Source organism: Rhea americana, unplaced genomic scaffold, assembly GCF_003343005.1.
Source record: "Rhea americana isolate MKP2758 unplaced genomic scaffold, rheAme1 scaffold_4, whole genome shotgun sequence".
Taxonomy (NCBI): Eukaryota; Metazoa; Chordata; class Aves; order Rheiformes; family Rheidae; genus Rhea; species Rhea americana.
The window spans coordinates 13098843-13116877 of NW_028186534.1; the positions used below are offsets into that span (position 1 = coordinate 13098843).

Here is an 18035-nt window from a genome sequence, read left to right on the forward strand (position 1 = left end):
ACCTCCAAAAGGGGAATTTTCCAGCTGGTAATTTCTGCTGCGTCAACACCCAGCTCAAGGGAGAGGAGAAGAGACAAGGGGGCATTTTAACAGCAGCTCCACTTGCGAATGGCAAGGCTCAGTCCTGGCTCCAGAATTAAAACCTTTTCCGCCCCCTAAAAATCAGCATCTGTGCAAGTTTGACCAAGAGTTTGTCAGGAGTGTGGTTCAAAACTGCTTGGAAAAAGGGATGAGGTAATAATACTGGTGAAGCATGCTGTATTTCTCTCTTTCTGTCTCTTTCTCTCTCTCCCTCTCTCTCTTTTTTTTTTTTTTCTTTTTTCCTTAAGCCAGGCCTGTTTTGGGTTATTGTCTCCCCCTAAAGCCAGGCATAGATCGCCTGGCCTTGCCTCCATTTTAATTGCAGGCTGAAATGGGAGAAGTGACCCTCTTTAAAAACAAACAAACAAACAAAAAAACCCCTTGAAAAACAATGCTGTTGCTTTTGGTGGGTATAGGCGATTTTTGCATAAGGCTGTAACAAGTGCAAAAGTGGCTGGAAATGTTTCTCTGTCATGATGAGGAACTAGTGAGGTGTCCTTCTCCCCTTCTCCGAGCCCCCCCAAGAAAAGTAAATTGTAAAATGTGGCCGAGGGGAGAAGGAGAGGTGTGCTGGAAGGTGCGGGCATGAGCAGGGGTTGTGCAGCTGGATTGCCTTTGTGTCTCTGTAAATAGACATGTCAGTTCCCAAAGTAATACAAGTAGTGTCTGATAACTCAATCCCCGATGACAAATAGAGAATGGAGCAGATTTTCAAGACTGTAATAGTGGGAGGATTTCTGTTTTTAAACCGGGGGGGGGGGAACACTGATGCCTCCCGAGGAGRTTCTTCACGGGTGCGTTATTGTGAAGCTGAGCGCGCTGAAGAAATCCAAATATATAAAACAATATTTATTTATTTATTTATTTTTGCACCTGATGAGGAAAAGGCAAACAAAGGAGAGTTTTAACAGTTCTTTAATGAATTCCTCATGCTTTTTATTCTGCAATCTCAATGATTCATTTGGTGTGGATTACAGGATTGGATTATTATCAGCATTGTTCAAAGCTATGCTAATTAGGAAACGTGTTTTGCAAACAGTGTTATTGTAGACACCTGCACCAAAGTTCTTTTATGCGTTTTAATTGCATCACTTGTATCATTTTTAGCATTTACTTGCTGGAATATAGATCTAGGTCCCAGTTCTTGCCACTCAATAAAGTATTACAAGCGCAGATTCTGTGTGTACTAATATAGTGAATGTATTTTCTGAAAAGGAGAGCAAGCTGTTTTTAAAAAAGAATCCCGTTTTTTTTTTAAATGGGGACAGTGGAGATTAAAAGGAAAAACTAGGTAATCGGAGAAGAGTGAGGAAAATGTAATTTTGAGAAGGAAGCTTTTGGTAACTGGATAGCTCTTCCACTTTTATCAACATGTCACTTCAACATTTTTATTTCATAGCACCTCTTTATTGGAAATAAAATTTGACTTTACTGATTTAAATTCTGTTTCTTTGAGTTCACTATTTGTGAAGTTCTACATTTTGAAATCCTTAGTGATGGAAAAATGGGTGGAGTGTATTATTAGTCACAATATTTTCAACATGTGAGAAATTACCGCTCTAAGGTGTTTTTTGGGAGCTGACATGAAATGGATAGAGGTTGCCCCATGGGCCATACTGAGAACTACAAAACAGTTTTTACTGGAACTCTCGGATATATGTTCCTGAAAAATATTATTTGGCTTAACACACAAGGAGGATGATTATAGTTTAAATGCTTAAATAGAAAAATCTCTCTCTCTCTCTCTCTCTCTCTCTCTCTCTCTCTCTCTCTCTCTTTTTGAATACAGCTTGTTCTGTGTGAGGAAACTTGCTTTTATCTAAGCATAGGATTATTTACTGTTGCAGTTGGTGTCATTGATTGTATGCTAGCATTGATGTAATTGAGTCAGTTCTTGCATGATACAAAAATGAGGTGTTCTAGTAATTCTAACATGAAATGTTTATTCATGTATTTTAAAAGCTGTTTCATTCTAAATTGTATAAGATTAAGCCTTTGAAAACATGACCTGTACATAGGGTTCTTAGAGACTAAAGAAAATGGGCCACTTTCTCCCCGTGGTCTTTGTTTTCTGGGACAGTTGTACAACACTGGATATGTTCTTTGCAAGAGTTTTTTCTTTTCTTTTCTTTTTTTATAACTGGAAGTGCTTAGAGGAAAACCAGTTTAGCAACACCCCCCAGCAGTGTTCTCTAGAAAAGAAAAAAAGAAAAGTCTCAGGTTTGAAAGATAGATTATTTGCTGTTAATTTGCCTGCTTTACCTCTGATTCTGTGCTGTGTTGCTGTGCTATTCAGCATATTTTTCACTTTTTTAAATGAAGCTTTGTCTTCTATGCACTTGTGTGGATTTTTTATTTTATTTTTTTTTTCAGATGAGCTCCGTTTTGATATGTGTTTTGAAGTTTCTAAGCAAAGTTTCCTGTCCTCTAGCAGCAAAGCAGCAGGCTAACACCCAATCCAAACTGTTATTTTCTTACTTTCAGGGCAGCATATATTTCATAAACAGCTCAGCCTTTCCCAAGGCTTTCCCCCTCTCCCCGTAATGTTCTTGCTGGCTTTACTGGCTACTTTAGAGCACTCTGTAATGCTCTCTAGACACCCCCTAAATTGGTAAAAAGCATTCACATGGGTTTTTCTTGCTCCTGTGTACTTAGTTTAATGGGCAAACAAAAGGGTAAAGAGAGGGCTTAGTTTAAGTCTTTGAACAGCTACCTGTAGTTCTAATGGTTATCCCATATGCGCATTATAATTCCCAGGAGCCAGCAGTTTGTGTCCATTACTGGCTGTGAACGTTACACTAGAAAATTCTGACACTTTGCACGAAAGGATTAACATCGTTTTGATATTTTGCTTTCRGCTTACTCCTGACTTAAATATTTTAAATGCATAGCTTGTCTGTGTTTTATATATGTTCTATTTGAAATTTAAACTGTATTAATAGTGAAAGAAAGCATGCTGTGGGGTTGTCCGTAGTTAGTAGAGGTCATGTGAGGCTAGAGTAAAGGGATCTACCGTGGCTGTGAGATAGGGGAGGGTTGTTTTGCCTGCATAAAGCACTGTCATGTTATTCCTTACCTAATGATTTTCGTGAGCATTTTTATGATATTGTCGTAAAGTACAATGACACTGTCAGAACTTAAGTGTTAAGATTTCACTTTGTTACCTCAGAGTGTCACTTCATTAATTCTTTAGGACTTTTTGTTTCACTAGGTGATATGTTTGTGTTAGTCTCCTTAAATACAGTCTTCAGTGGTTTAGGGTTTTTTTGATTCCCTCTAGACCTTTAGGCAGGGTGAAAATTAAAGTGTATTGCTTGTTGTGGGATTTCTTTCATTTGAGATACATGAGAACAGAATCTTGACTTCCCTAAGCAGTTTGATCGTTTTATCTGTTTCATGCTGCCTTGAGGTATTTGGATGCACAGCGATGTCCGGTTGACAGGGATGGCTGCTTGGGATTCAGTTCCCATCCCAGCTATTGATTGAACATGCTGCTGTCATAACTGCTTGCCATCAGCTTCTCCTCTTGTGAAACAGGGGTGCTCGTGTTTACTCACCTCTTCTAAAACGTTTTCTAGTATGCAGATGAAAAATCGTATTGGTGCTAAGTATGTTTGTTCTTCATAAATGCAAACTAGTCTGCAGTCCTCACTGAAYTTCTGCAAGGTATGGTGGAGTTTAGTGAGGGGCTTGTGGGTGGGATTTTTCTGGTTTTGACCCTTACAAAGCTAACTGTGGTGTAGTTCTTCTCTGAACAGTTGCTTGCTTTAACTTTCAAAGTTTCGTACTCATATATTCAGGAAACGTTAGTTTTTGTTTTCATCGCTATTGAAATGGAAGTTCTGAATATTTTGTAGGCAGGATGAGATCCTTGGCTGTAATTCTAATCAGATGGAAGTGTGTTCCACTTGGTGGTGTTTTGTTGCATGTGTGTATGTAAGCATGCATGCATTAGAATAAACTGTARCTACAGACAGGTGTACTAACTTTGCTGAAATATAACAGGCACATGCTGAATTAAAGTTGCAACTTGCTTTTTTTTGTGTATCTTCTTGAGATGTAGTTAGCTTTCATTCCAGTCTATACAGTTGTGACCTTTTCTGTGCACTTTATTTATGTGTATGTATGCAAAGAAGAATAATCAATGGATGTTACAAGTTTCTTAACACTCACTTCATGGTGAATTGGAAGTGGAGTATTTAATGACAGAGGAAAGGAAGATTGAAATATTCTACAAACACAGTTACTAGCTCGCGTATGGATTAACATAAATTTAGTAACAAGAATGTCCCAGGATGTGCCAAGAACTTAGCTACTTAAGAACCTTACTTAAAAAATTGAGTAGGTTTTACATGCTACGGAATATGATAATACTTATATATGCTTAAATACCTAGTTATCTTTCATGATTTTTTTCTTTGTGTGTTGAACAAACTGCTTATTGCACTCAAGCTAGTTTTCTTTCTAGTGTTTTTCGACCTGTGCTGTAGACCTCTGTGGAAGGAGAGTTGGTAGTTCAGACTACTAGCTCGCTCTGAGGAAAGAGTTAAACAAAACTTGTCCCTCTTGCACAAATATACTCTTGAAGGAAATAATCTTTCTGAACTAGTGTTCAAATTATGCATTGTGTTCAAATGGTCTATATTAGCCATTAGGTGCTTAAATTAGTTGGTTTCAGGTCTAGGTAGTTTAGGTACTAACCTAAGGAGTCAGGATGCAGTATTCACCTCCCCAAAGTTCTACCACTACAGTGCTGGAGAGTGAGAAAGCAGCTAAATATAAAACTAGCTTACTGCCTTCCTCCTTAGTACCACTGTATCCTTCTTGGCTTCATTCCACTTTTCTGTAATAATTGGCCACATTTAGATTGTCAAACATATGCTAAAAAGTRAAAAGGGATACCTATCCAAGGTGCTAAGAGTTCCTACCCTGAACTRCCAAAGCAAAAGTAGATTGTTCACAGAGCACCTCTGATGTTATCTTTAGTTTTGCAGTGGTGGGTTTTTAACTCTGTGGTTCTTCTCGATTCCTTACATCTCTTTTCTTTTAGGTGTTCTTTCTGCCCTCCCGGCTCCTCCTACCACCGTGCTTCTCTTAAAATTGCCTCAGACCTCTTCCCCCTTCTTGAACTCCCTCCCTTTTTACATACTGGGTTTTGGAACTTTAGCAAAGATCCCCTAAGTAGAAAGCCCAAAACCAATGAGAAAGTTCGGGGGGATCCTTTCTTCAGGGCAATTCCCAGTGAGTTATGCTGTTCTTTAAACATCTTTTTAATGTGCTTTTTATGTTGATTTTTGGCTAACAGAAACAAGTGTGAAGTGGTTGGCTTAGAAGATTACTTCTGTGACACACTTTTTTTTTCTTTTTTTTTTTTTTTTTTTTTTTTTTTTTTTTTTTCCCCCTTTTAAGTGGAAGCTTAGATCTTGTAAAAGTCAATGGCACTTGGGCAGGTAAGCTTACTACTAGCTACAGGCAATTGGAGTTTTCAGGGTTTCTTTTAATCTTCACTGCTAGTTCAGTAGATACAACTCTAGATAAATTCTTATCTTTTCTGACATCACCAGACTTCTCAAGCCTCCTACCTTGTCAGATACTTGCTTTTAAAATGCTGGTTAGCTCTTCCGTATTCTTACTCCCTTCTGCAAGCCCTGTGGTATAGGTGGTGCTGGATCTGATTTTCTGTAGGTGAAGCCGGATGAGAGAGGGAGAACAGAGAGCAAAAATGGGAGAATGAGGAAGACAACTATTTCTGTACCATGATAGTGGTTTTTGTGATGGAGAGAGAGGAAAATGGACAGAGTTGGAGAGGTATAGAGAAATGAGTAAGTGAAATGTAGAGGAAATGCCAAATAGGGTGGAAAGCATACTGCATTGAAGCATTTTGAAACGGGGGTATGCACGTTCAGTTATTTTCTGTTGTCTCGAGAACTGACAGTAATACCACTGCTTTATAAGGAAAGGTGCATCCTGTTGTATTAGTAGTGTTGCCAGATGTATTTCTTGCTGCACAGCTTTTACAGGAGCAAAAAAGAACTACCTTTACCTTCTGCTCAGTATTTGTATCTTTCTATAGCTTCATGTTTTTTTCAGAACTTTGGTTTTTGTAAAAAGCAGCAAACTGCTTTACTTAGTATCCTTGTGCAYGCTGCTCTTTAGCTTGAGGGTGGCATTGGCTTGAAGGCAGTGATTCAATAGGGTTGGGTGGGCATAGAACTCAAATTTCTTAYGGACTTTTGTATGGTGTGGGAACGTCATTTTAAATTTTTTGTTATCTTAGGTAAATGGCTTTGGAGGGGGGTGGGAACAATCATAACTGTGAGGTTAGATTAATATTAAGCCCATTTAAAGTGTGTAGATGACAGGTGTCAGAGAAACATTAAATATTTAAGGTGTTAATTTGGATACACAAAAATGTTAACGTTGTTGGAAATCCTCGTATCAAATACTGTTTTGTTTGCAGTGACTTCTTCAAGGCGCTTCTCTCTGGAAGTATAGTCCAAAGCTTTTAGAAGTCCTATAATTTATATGTTATACTCTTCTTTAATTTACATAAGGGCTAAATCATTTTTCCTCTATGCTTAACTACAGAAATGTTTCAGAATAGTTATTGTTTGAAAAGGCAAATAGTGTTGCAATGATTCAGTTATCRTTTTACTTTTTAAGAAACTAAAAATAATAGTTCCTTGTCTATACTAAAYACCTTGGAAACTTTTTTTTTTAACAGTTGCTTGTAGTTACATGACGCTAAAGTTCTTGTTTTGTGTTTGACTTAAATCTTTAACTTYTGCCTCCTTTTCATTCCCAAATACAGGATATCAGATGAACCTTTTGGAGCTTGTTACTGGAGACCATTTTTCTCTGTTCATTAAATCATGTGCTACAGAGCTGTGAAACATTGTGGCATTTGTTTTTGCTAACAGAAAACACTTTCAAATACTGGTAAGTTTGGAGYATTTAAATTTTTTGTTTAGCTGGTTTGTTTGTTTTTAGATGCAGTAAGGGAAGGAGGAAAAAACAGCTGGAGATGACAATGCCATTAAGGCTTCCAGTTCTTTAAAATTTGACTTAGCACTCATAACAAAGGGTAGTGTAAAAGTATTACCCAAACCACAGAAGTTGAGGAAATATTTGTGCCTATTCTGTTGCTCCTRCCTTATGATAAAGACCATTAATCGTCAGTTGGTTCTCATCTCCATGAAAAGAAGAAAAAAGGTGCAGAACTCAAAGCAAGAGGAAAATTGAAGAGCATTGCAAAGTAAGATAGGTCTCAGATTTACCACTGTTAGTAGCCTCTTCTGGCTCATTTTGTGACTCTGGGTCAGATACAAATGAGAGTCTTAATAGTGAGAGTCCGAAGACTAAGTGAAAATGTGTATTACTTTTGCACTTAGGCTAACAAAGACATTTCCCATGTGTGTATGTCATCCTCCCCTTCCCCCTCTTTTGTTAAACTGCCCAAATAACAGGACTAAAAAGAGCTAGCCAAAACAATTGCTATGGAGAAGCAATCAGAATTAAAGAAAGGCRAGACTTGGCAGTCTGAAATAGAAATTGAGAACAGTCAGTGGTATTTGCTTGAATTGGGTCATATTTGTTTTCAAGATTTTCAGTTCTGCTTATTGCCATAAGAATGCTCAGGTTTTCCTTATTACTTCATTTGTTTATTAGAATATATTAAGTCACCATTTGTAATCAGTTTGTATTGGAAAAGCTTTCTCGATTTGTCTTCTGATATTTTCTTGCACTCTCTGTCATTTTAGAGGGTCAGTCTAGAAATCATCAGAATTGGCTTATAGTTTATATATAGATTAGACGTTTTCTATTATTTTTATGAAGGGAGCTAAAATATGGAGATCAGAAATCTATGGAAAATACTTTTCTGTAATGGCTAACAATACATAAAATGAAGTTTTGAAAAAAGTCTAGTCAAATGTTTTAGCTGAAGTTAAATGTTGCAAGTGTGACGAATATATTTTTCCAAAGAAAAAAGTAGGTGCTATAGAAGAGATACATGATGTATGTGAGGATGCATCCATTGTAACTAAATAGGATGAAAAACCTTTGTTTGGATTAGTGTTCAGAGCAATCACTATTTTTATACATTCTGATCATGAATGTTAATGTTTCATCTGAGGAGTCCATCTCTGAATGTACCCTACTATACATATGACGTATTTTATACAGAATTTTCAAAGTCTTGAGATTGTTTAGTCTCTTAACCTAGAAAGGCATCAGCCAGTACATACTGGCAATTAAATATTTCAAGAGGAAATTCTCTTGAATATTCCATTGCAGACTTACTTTTTTTTTTTTATATATAAATTATATTAATAGCTTTTTAAAACTCTGTATTTTATAGGTCAGATAAGGTAAATTAGTGTCCCTCAGGCCTCAAATGTCTTTTTAAAGAGTCATTAAAGTGAGACTGTTTTGAAAAGTTACCAAACAGGAAACATTGTTGTTCCAAGGATCTGTTTGAAGTTTTAGCTTCTAAAATTAGATTATTTTTTTTCCYTCTACTTTTTCAGAACGAACTGTTGCCTGAACTATTGCATAAGGGTAACCTGGCTTTAATTACCTGCCATGTATTGATAAGTATTTGAGTTGCATCTTTTTGGTTTATTAAGTCATAACTAGGTGTTTTATACCTGTGAGCTTTGAAGGGAAGATCTTCAGAATGTATCACTATTGTTTGATGATCTTGTAGTTTAATGTTAGTAACTCTTCCTGTTTTTGTGTTTTTTTTATTGTAGTTCTGTCTTTCTCCTACAAGAGTTCATACCAGTATTATTTGAAGGTTACAGAAAAGTGCACTACCTGTGCTGCCATAGGACTGTTGATGTCCTCAGCTGTTGTAGGAGAAACACTAGACCTGGAACCCAGTTTGTTACTGGTAAGGAGTACTTGTCTTGGAGTTTTTTGTTTTTTAATTTAAAAGTTTGCATGCTTGCTTTAACAAAAATGACTAAAAATCATTTCACTATTTCCTCATTTAAGAACACTATACCAAACTACAACTCTRTTCTTCTGTGTTCCATTTGCTTGTTTGGTTATATGTTTTGTTTTGTGGGTGTTTTTTTTCCCCTTTCTTTCCTGCCTAGATTTAAAAACTGTTTGTCCTAACTTCCCCCCTTCCAAACCATGGGGGCTAACAGTTTTCCCTTAGCTTTCCTTTTCAGACCTTCTTTTCTCTTAAGTTCTTAATGTACCATCAGAGTTAATGAAGGTTAATAAATGAATTTTTCTAAAATACCTTCAGAAATCCTTTTTATTGTGGCACACTGATACTGTGTCTCATCTTTAATGTTTGTTGGGGGTGAAGAGACTCTTCTGTCCTTCAAACATATGATGCTCCGCTAACTTCAGGCAGTTGATTCAACAGATCATAGCCAAATTACTGGTTTAAAGTTCTAGAGTGTCAAATGAAAGGTGTAGTGATTGCTCCCTGTTATTTTAGGTTTTGGTTATTGGATTTAAGATCGGCTTGTGGTTCATATTTAGATTTTAAAAGCAAAGCCTAATGGTAAGGTAAATTACTGGAAGTGTGTAGTGTTTTGAATGTTTTTATTCTTTTTGCTGTAATCAGCCGTCCTCTAACTTGTAATGCATTCATATCTACATTATTTGATGTCAGAAGCAATTGTAACATGATGCAGTTTTAGATTCACGTTTCCTAACTAAGTCTAATCCAGACAGAGCAAGAGTTGAAATGTCTTCACCTATATTGAGGAAACTATGGTTAAAGGGAGTGAGTTCATGTTTGCCAGAGCATTATAACTGCTGGAGCTGCAATGCTGACTCTGTTGTTGCTGTTTGAACTTGAGAGTCAGGGACTTTCTGGATAGCAACTCCTATAGAGCTGCTAAGCAGAAATGCCATTTTAATGCTGTTGGTGACAAGGTAGCATTTGGGTTGCAATTAGAAATGTTTTAGTGAATCCTCATCAGACAAGTGTTAATTAAGTATTTGTAGAGTTGCCTTGCCGTACAGTTATTAATTTAATGAGCCTCTTAAATCTGATTTTAAAAAATGTTGTATTTTTATTAAGTTCACTGAAAACTATATACCTCCCAAATTCTTGCCTTTTCTGTAATTCTATAGTATTTCTGAAACTGAAAGGCAAAACTTTTTCTTCCTGCAACTTCTAGCCCATAAGGACAAACATTCATTTTTCTAAGCTGTAATTAAACATTCTCATCCCCGTTCTTAAGGGAAAAGTGATGTATTGATGTTTTCATGAAATGACGAATTACAATTAGYATCCTTGGGCCAAGGATCTGGTTTGTTCTTACTACAAACATCTGCCTATTTCTCTTTGAATTTTCAGTTGTAGCTTGAAAGAATACCTTGATCAATGAATAATCAGTTTCYTGAATCAGAATAGAATAAAAGTTTTCTTTTTTGGCAACTGTTTGTTTTTCAGAAGCTGTTGCTTCTATTTGTGYGTTAAGTTTTGTTCAAAATAGATGTAATTTTTGTATATTTAGCATACAGAAATTCAGTTAAACTCTTAAAATTGTGTACTGTTCTTCCTCAAACATGCTTGTGAGAAAACAGTTTTGGAGACTGGTACTTGAAAACTCATGAGTGATGTCTCTGCAGGGAATTATCATCCATCAATATCCTGCTCTCCTTTTTCATTTAGAATAATCTAAGTATAGATRCTGTCCTTCCCAGTTTCTAAGGTTAGGGGTTTTTTGTTGTTTTTTTTCTTCCCCCTCCAGCTTTGTCTTTAGCATAGGCAGGACATGTGGATATGATGGATTGTACACATTTCTGTTGGCTTTAATTGGATAAAAGTGAAACTAGTAGATACACTGTGTCTTGTTATGCAAGGAGAGTTTCAAGTCTGATCTCACCTTGCAGGGCTCCTCTGCAGAGGAATTTAAAAAATGTTGGAATGTTGGTAGGAGTGGAGACCTGGGAAGGACATAGGYGAAGCAGAGAACTGGGGTGCATTTGGGGGGGGGGGGTTTGCATGGTAAACTATTAGAATGCATTTCAGTTTTTCATTAATCTGTTTTCCCTTACCTCCAAAGGGAGAGGAGGGAGGAAACAGTACATATTTTTGGCTAAATTCTGGTTGGCCCTCTTTCCCTAGGGAGCAGAGTGACTGGTGGAGGAGTGCAGGACAAACTAGTGAGTATTTTGGTGCACTGTAACTTACGTGTCCTTAGTCTTTAGTGTAGAAACATATTTAAAAATTTGCAACAGATTAAAATGTTTTATGGTTAAAATTTTTGGTTAGCTCTTATCCTACAAGAGTTTTTTCTTAAAAAAATTTTTTTTGTACCAGGCTTTCAATTGATCAGAGTGACTATAATCTATTTTTGTTGCTGTTTTCCTTCTGAATGAAGGGAATGAAGTACCTTAGAAGTTAYTTTGTCTCCAAGATTTCCCAGGGGATAAAACTGTAGACTTTCATCTGTGTTGCTGCTTTTCTTTTTATCTGTGGCTTCATAATTTAAATAATTCACTGAGTTTTATATGCAACAAATTTGTACCCCTTAATTTTAATGGTGTTAAGATTTCTGCAGGGGACTTATTATATGTATTATATGCTGAGAGGTTAGGCTTTGTAAGTGTTACTGCTTCCTCTTTTGAGAACCCTTCCAGCATTAAGTGTAGACTGTRTTTATTTAGACTGTTATTATGTCCTCAGGTGTTATTTTTATGTTCAAACAGCTTGTGTTGATGATGCAAAATAAACACTTTTCATGAATGCTGTATTTGTAGAACTAGGTTCATTCTAGCTGGGGTTAAAGTTGATATAAATTATTAACGGTTAGCTTAAGACCAGGTTTGTGACAGCATGAAAAATACAAAGCTGTCCTGTATCTTGGCAGAACTTTGCATGCAGGTGGTTATTAAATCTGCTCATGCTCAAGACCTTGTCTGTTCTTCATGGTTACATACAAATGCTGTTTGTTCAGGAGCAATTTTTTAGTTACTTTTTTTCAAAAAAAAAAAATAGAATAGAATTGAATTACTGTACTATCCATACATTGACTTGTGGAGAAAGCCTGGTCCCCCTACGATTTATTTTGTGGAAAACCTGTCATAGACTACAGACGAGCTTTCATGGTTCACTGGTTTCTTGGAGAGCTGTGTTGTGGCCGTGCACTGTCATCAGAGGCACAGGTTCATCGTCTCCCATGGAGCACTCATGCTAGCAAGGAAAGCTGCTGCTGAACAGTGGTAGACTTCTCATTTTGGAATGGAAAATTCTACTGTGCTCCGTACTGCTTGGTACTCTGGAAGGTAGTGYTATTAAAATCTGGTCTTGGGGCGTGGTGGAATAGACCTCTGTTTATGAACTGGAAGCACTGTTGTTAAAATGTGTTGCCAGGAATCTTCTTGCAATTTGATTCCCACTTTTTTTTTTTCCTAGAATTTAAGAAATTGTATTGATTAGGTATTGGAATTGAGGGTTTGTAAAGCAAAATCTCACAAGTTCATTAGAATTAAAGAACATGGGTATAGAAAGTTACAGGAGTGATATTCACTGCAAGTATTATTCTCYATTTATAAAGCACCAAGGATAGAATGTGGCTGCTTGAACACATTCATCTTGAGCCATTACGACTTTTATTTTCTTTCCATTAACCACTGTTGAAAGACAAAGCATTAGTAAGTCTACTTCTAAGATTGCAGTACATCAGTGTGCGGCATGGGACCATTATTAATCTTTTTAACAATAACTAGTGAAATAAGTAATGTGTCTGAGAGTTTGTCTAGCAAGTGTTCCTAGTTTGGGAAAAAATTACTCCCAATTTTCCCAGTTGGAACTTTCTTGAAGACTTACCTGGATGCATCAAGTGGAACCAGGCCTCAAACATTTTAGTGAGCTAAAAATCTTCACAGTTTATTCTGCCTTCATGAGCTTTTGCTAGCAGTTTGAAAGGAATTGCTTTTCTAAAGAGATCTTTACATAACATCTTTAAGTAGAGATACACATCGTTAAAAAGGTCGGGGGGGAGCCACAAAACGGCATGTAAAATTGGAATGCAAGAGCAGAGGGTTTTGAAGCTTGCTGAATTTTTAACTACTAGCAAATTGCCTTAAATTTAACTCGGATTAGTTCCCTAGTGATCCTTGACATTAAACGGATATTCTGGTTTGACATGGGTAGACAGAAAACTAATTAATTTCTCTGAATTTGAGGSATATTTAATTTTCTTCCCCAAAGACCTCTCATTTAAAAGGTACAATGATGTGACAAACATTCAGTATGGAACAATGTATATAAGTAGCAGACCTTTAGACAGAGAAAGATCAAGACATCTACAATTATCGTTGTTGTTTTGGAAGATGTTAAATTTTATTGATTAAATTGAGCCTAAGAGTATCTTATATCATTGCTTGTATACTTGGAAGTGATATAATATTGCCACCTGTCAGTGGAACGGCTGCTATTCTTTGTGATGGGCGTCTTCCTCATTCATYTCTCTATCTCTTTATACTTAAATTTTGAGTTCTTTGGAACACAGACAGTTGTCTTTGCTTAGAGGAATGTATATTCTCGTTGGTTTTACCTCATATCCTAAAATACAGTAAATAGTGGGTATAACAAAGCAAGTATTTTTGATTTCTTGTCCCAAAGGTGTCCGCCCATCCTCTGCTTTTGTCCCCAGTGTCCTTGGAAATGTGGATGAGTAAAGTAAGATCATGTCATAGAATCATAGAATGGTAAGGTTGGAAGGAACCTCTGGAGATCATCCAGGCCAGCCTTCAGTGTAGCCCATACGGGGGCTGAACTCGCGACCTTGGCATTAGCAGCACCATGCTCTAACCAACTGAGCTAAACCTGCCCCCAAATATAATCCTTGTGTGTTAGTGACACGCTTCTGTTCATTCATAGCTGGCCCGGAAGGCATCTGCTGTCAAGAGCTTGGTGGGTGGGAGGGAAATCAGGAAGGAATCTTGTCTAGATTTTAGTATTTAGTAAGAATATCATGAGCAGGAARTAACAAAACTCAAGTTATTTTGTAAACAAGCTAGCAAGTGCTTCATCCGTAAGAAACACCAGGTTAGTCAGTGTCTGAATCTCAAACTGGTACAGTCAAAAACAAAAGTGGCAAGAGACAAATATATTAATTGGGGTTCTGGCACAGACATATAAACAGAGGAGAAGGTGTATGCAAGTATCAAGCAGAGATATCAACAGTGAAGGGCAATCCAAGCATACTAAAATAAGMTGAATAAGCATATGAAATGGCAGAGAAATAAAATCTCAAGGGGATAGTGTAATTTCAAGGTGGAAGACTTTCAAGAAGAAATCCAAGAAAAGATGGTGGTGTTTAAACTCACACATGAAAATACTGACAAATACTCTTGATGCTAATCTGTACTAAAATGAGGAATGGAAAATTACCCTTGCAGGGGACTTTTTTTTTTTAATCCAACCAATTCCAGGGAGATTTGCCTTGGAGTGTGGATTTTAAGACCTGTAAAGGAACAACAAAGGAAAGTACAAGTTCTGAAAGCCTCTGATCACTCTGTAATTGTATGCTCTGAGGTTCCTGCATCTTCCTCTGAAGCATGTGGATATGGCAGCAGCTGAAGACAGGATGGATGATGGACAATTCATTTGATCCTATGTGGCAATTCATATTTCCTGAGGGGACTAGGCTGACTCTTCAGCTCCTAAAAGTAGATGCAGTAGTGATTTCTGGAATAAAGACAAAACTGAACTGTCATTCTCCCTTAATAGGTGKTTCTCTCAAACATAAAGATGTTATGAAGCTGTGGCAGCCACCTTCAGAGCATGGAAGTTGTGGACCCACATATCATTTTTAGAGGTGGAGCTTACTATATCAGAACAAATTTAAGCTTTTGAAAGAAACAGATATTCTTTATGTTTTATGGCAACTGAATGCTCTTAATTAGTTGGACCTTAAACTACTGCTACATGGTATATAAATCTTGATATTAAGCTTCAAGTAAGTGGTGTATGCTAGGTAAAATGGAAAAAAAATAYGCCAAGGAAGTTATAAAACTGGAAATAAAAAGATCAGTGCGGAATTACAAAGCTTCCTAGGTATGGTGTWGTGATAATTACTCCCAGAGTCTGTTGTGGCACTGCCAGCCTCCTTTGTTAGCAAATGCTTTGTGTGTTTTGATCTTGAGGGTATTTCACCTGAGACAGTGCAGTAATGTCAATGAAGGATTATCTTGGAGACTGTCAGGGCTGTAAGTTTTTGATAGAGGCAAATGGGCAGCAAATTAAACTGTATAATAGGAGGGACTTACTGAATACTGTATGGAATGTGATATGTATGTTCATCCGTAGCGATACGTTGCTTCTCTGATACGTTGCTTCTCTCATACTTTGCGGGCAAGATAAAGTTCACTCTGAAAAWTTTTCTGCTATTGATTACAGTTAACTGCTAACTTTTGTGTTTTGAAGTATCTGAGGAGGCTAATTTTAGAAATTAAATACAAGATATGACTCTCTGCCATACTACCAGCATTAGCTAACTTTCATTGGAGCATACTGTGAAGTTTTCTGGAAGGTGATCAAAAGTCCTATGAATTCTTAGCAGCCTGATCGGATGCTCTGTTTTCTTGTGCAGAGAAGCAYCCTTCCTAAACATGAATGTTTAGGTGACTATTAGAATTTCCCTACTCATTATCTCTGGGTGGTGGTGAAGTAAACTTGGATTTGTAAAGGCATGAAAATAATATGTTTTATTGTGAAGTTAAAAATATTGCGCTAATAAGTAGTTAAGCTTCAAATAACATTAATTTCATAGTTCTAATCCATTGCCAATTTAGTTCGGTTGGAGACTTAATTTTGTGATCTGTGGTCTTGGATTTGCCTGCTGCTCTTGTGACTTAAAACTGGTATTTTTAGCCCCTCAATCGCAATATAGCAAAGGAAATAGCTGGTTTCAATTGGCTTTTGCTGTTTGAAGATGTTGGCTATTCAGTGTGCTTTTTCCCCTTGAGGAAACTGTATTACAGAATGCTTTACACTAGTTTGGTCCATCAGCATGGTTTCAAATGTAGTACTCTGTTTTTACTGAACCCAAGCAGTAAAAACTGACAGCCATTTTACCCAAGTAACTTAAGACAGGTTTTCTTATGAGTCTGTAGTGGTTTAAAGAAACATTATTCTGGAGTGTTAKGAGGCACTGGAGAATTGAGCTTCAAATCTTGTCCATTTTAATATAAATTATTTAAGTCCAGTATAAATAAGCAGCATATGGCAATGAACTTGCAGCCTTTCTAGGCATTAGTTGTATTTTCTGAGATATTCTTTCAAGATGGACCTGTTACCTAATCTGCTACAACCTGGTTTGTCTTGTTTAGTCTTTTTAAATGGTCTGTGAACTTTGATTTTGATATAATACTGTCAATTTCTTCCYTCTACAGAATTTGTGGAAGAGGAAACACAGAGATTTCCAAATGAATAACCGAAAGGAAGATATGGAGATTGCTTCCCACTACCGTCACCTGCTTCGTGAACTTAATGAGCAGAGACAACACGGCATCCTCTGTGATGTTTGCATTATAGTGGAGGGGAAGATATTTAAGGCTCATAAAAACGTTCTGCTCGGGAGTAGTCGTTACTTCAAAACGCTGTACTGCCAGGTACAGAAAACATCTGACCAGGCCACAGTCACTCATTTAGACATTGTAACTGCACAAGGTTTTAAAGCAATCATTGACTTCATGTATTCTGCACACCTAGCACTGACCAGCAGAAACGTCATTGAGGTGATGTCAGCTGCTAGCTATCTGCAAATGACAGATATTGTACAAGCCTGTCACAATTTCATAAAAGCAGCTCTTGACATAAGTATAAAGTCTGATGCCTCAGATGATCTTGTTGATTATGAACTTGGAGCTCCTTCTAGCAGTAGTACAGATGCTTTGATTTCAGCAGTTGTGGCTGGAAGGAGTATATCTCCTTGGTTAGCTCGGCGTACAAGTCCAGCAAACTCTTCTGGAGATTCAGCCATTGCCAGCTGCCATGAAGGAGGGAGCAGTTATGGAAAAGAGGATCAAGAACCGAAAACAGACAGCCACGAAGACATATCATCCCAGTCTCTTTGGTCTAGTGACATGGGCTATGGATCTTTACGTATCAAAGAGGAACAGGTTTCGCCATCGCATTATGGAGGGAAYGAATTACATTCTGCTAAGGATAGTGCAATACAGAATGCTTTCTCAGAACAAGGTGTAGGGGATGGCTGGCAACCCACTGGACGCAGAAAGAACAGAAAAAATAAAGAAACTGTGCGTCATATTACGCAGCAAGTAGAGGATGACAGCRGGGCAAGTTCTCCAATGCCATCTTTTTTACCTGCCTCAGGATGGCCATACAGCAGTCGAGACCCAAGTAAGTCATTTTTCTGCTTTTTCATTCCTGGTATTAACAATGCAGAATTATRTATTAGCCTATCTGAAACTGAAAAATGTAGCTAGCTATGTTGCCAACTATTTGATGGAAGCACTGTATAGCTCAGTTAGGAGCTCTAGTGTCACAGCAGTGCAGACTAGTTCTGTGAAAGAAGTTGGTGGCTTTGCTCTGGCCCTGAATATAGAGTGGCCTAAATCACCCCTGAAACACCGTTATAATTATCAGAATTAATGAGGTAAAAGGTTGGAACTTATTTCAGCAGGTGTGCAAACTCATCACACTTCATGTCAAAGTTGAAGAATTTTCCTTGCATGGTATATTGATGCAGTAATTACACCACATATAGGTGCAATTTAGTGAGTCTTGATACTGTCTTCAGCACTGCCTATTCAGGTGTCATTTCTCAAGAATAAGAAAGCTACCATAGCTTATTGCTGGTAATAGCAAGAAAAGTGTTTGGTARCTCTAAGAATAATATTTTTGTGAGACTGTAAGGCTTAAAATGTATTTTGATGTTTGATTACTTGTAATCTGAGGTAAATGATTTCTTTTTTTTCAAAAGTGTAACCAGGGAGAAAAATGTTTT

General features: G+C 37.2%; 1 protein-coding gene across 6 annotated transcripts in view; it reads left to right on the forward strand.

The window, feature by feature from the left end:
• The first annotated feature begins 6 nt into the window (after positions 1–6).
• Positions 7–18035, forward strand: part of ZBTB46 (zinc finger and BTB domain containing 46) — a 54966-nt gene continuing 36937 nt past the window's right edge. For 3 of the 6 annotated variants that reach the window (XM_085314199.1, XM_085314205.1, XM_085314202.1), the window contains exons 1-4: positions 7–234; positions 6893–7020; positions 8835–8974; positions 16459–17428. In XM_085314199.1, the coding sequence (XP_085170325.1) occupies positions 8921–8974; positions 16459–17428 (1024 nt within the window). In that variant the 5' untranslated portion in view covers positions 7–234; positions 6893–7020; positions 8835–8920. Of the gene's footprint in view, positions 235–6892; positions 7021–8834; positions 8975–11182; positions 11221–16458; positions 17429–18035 lie in introns of those variants that run through there. The other 3 variants (XM_085314201.1, XM_085314204.1, XM_085314200.1) reach the window with 3 other exon arrangements.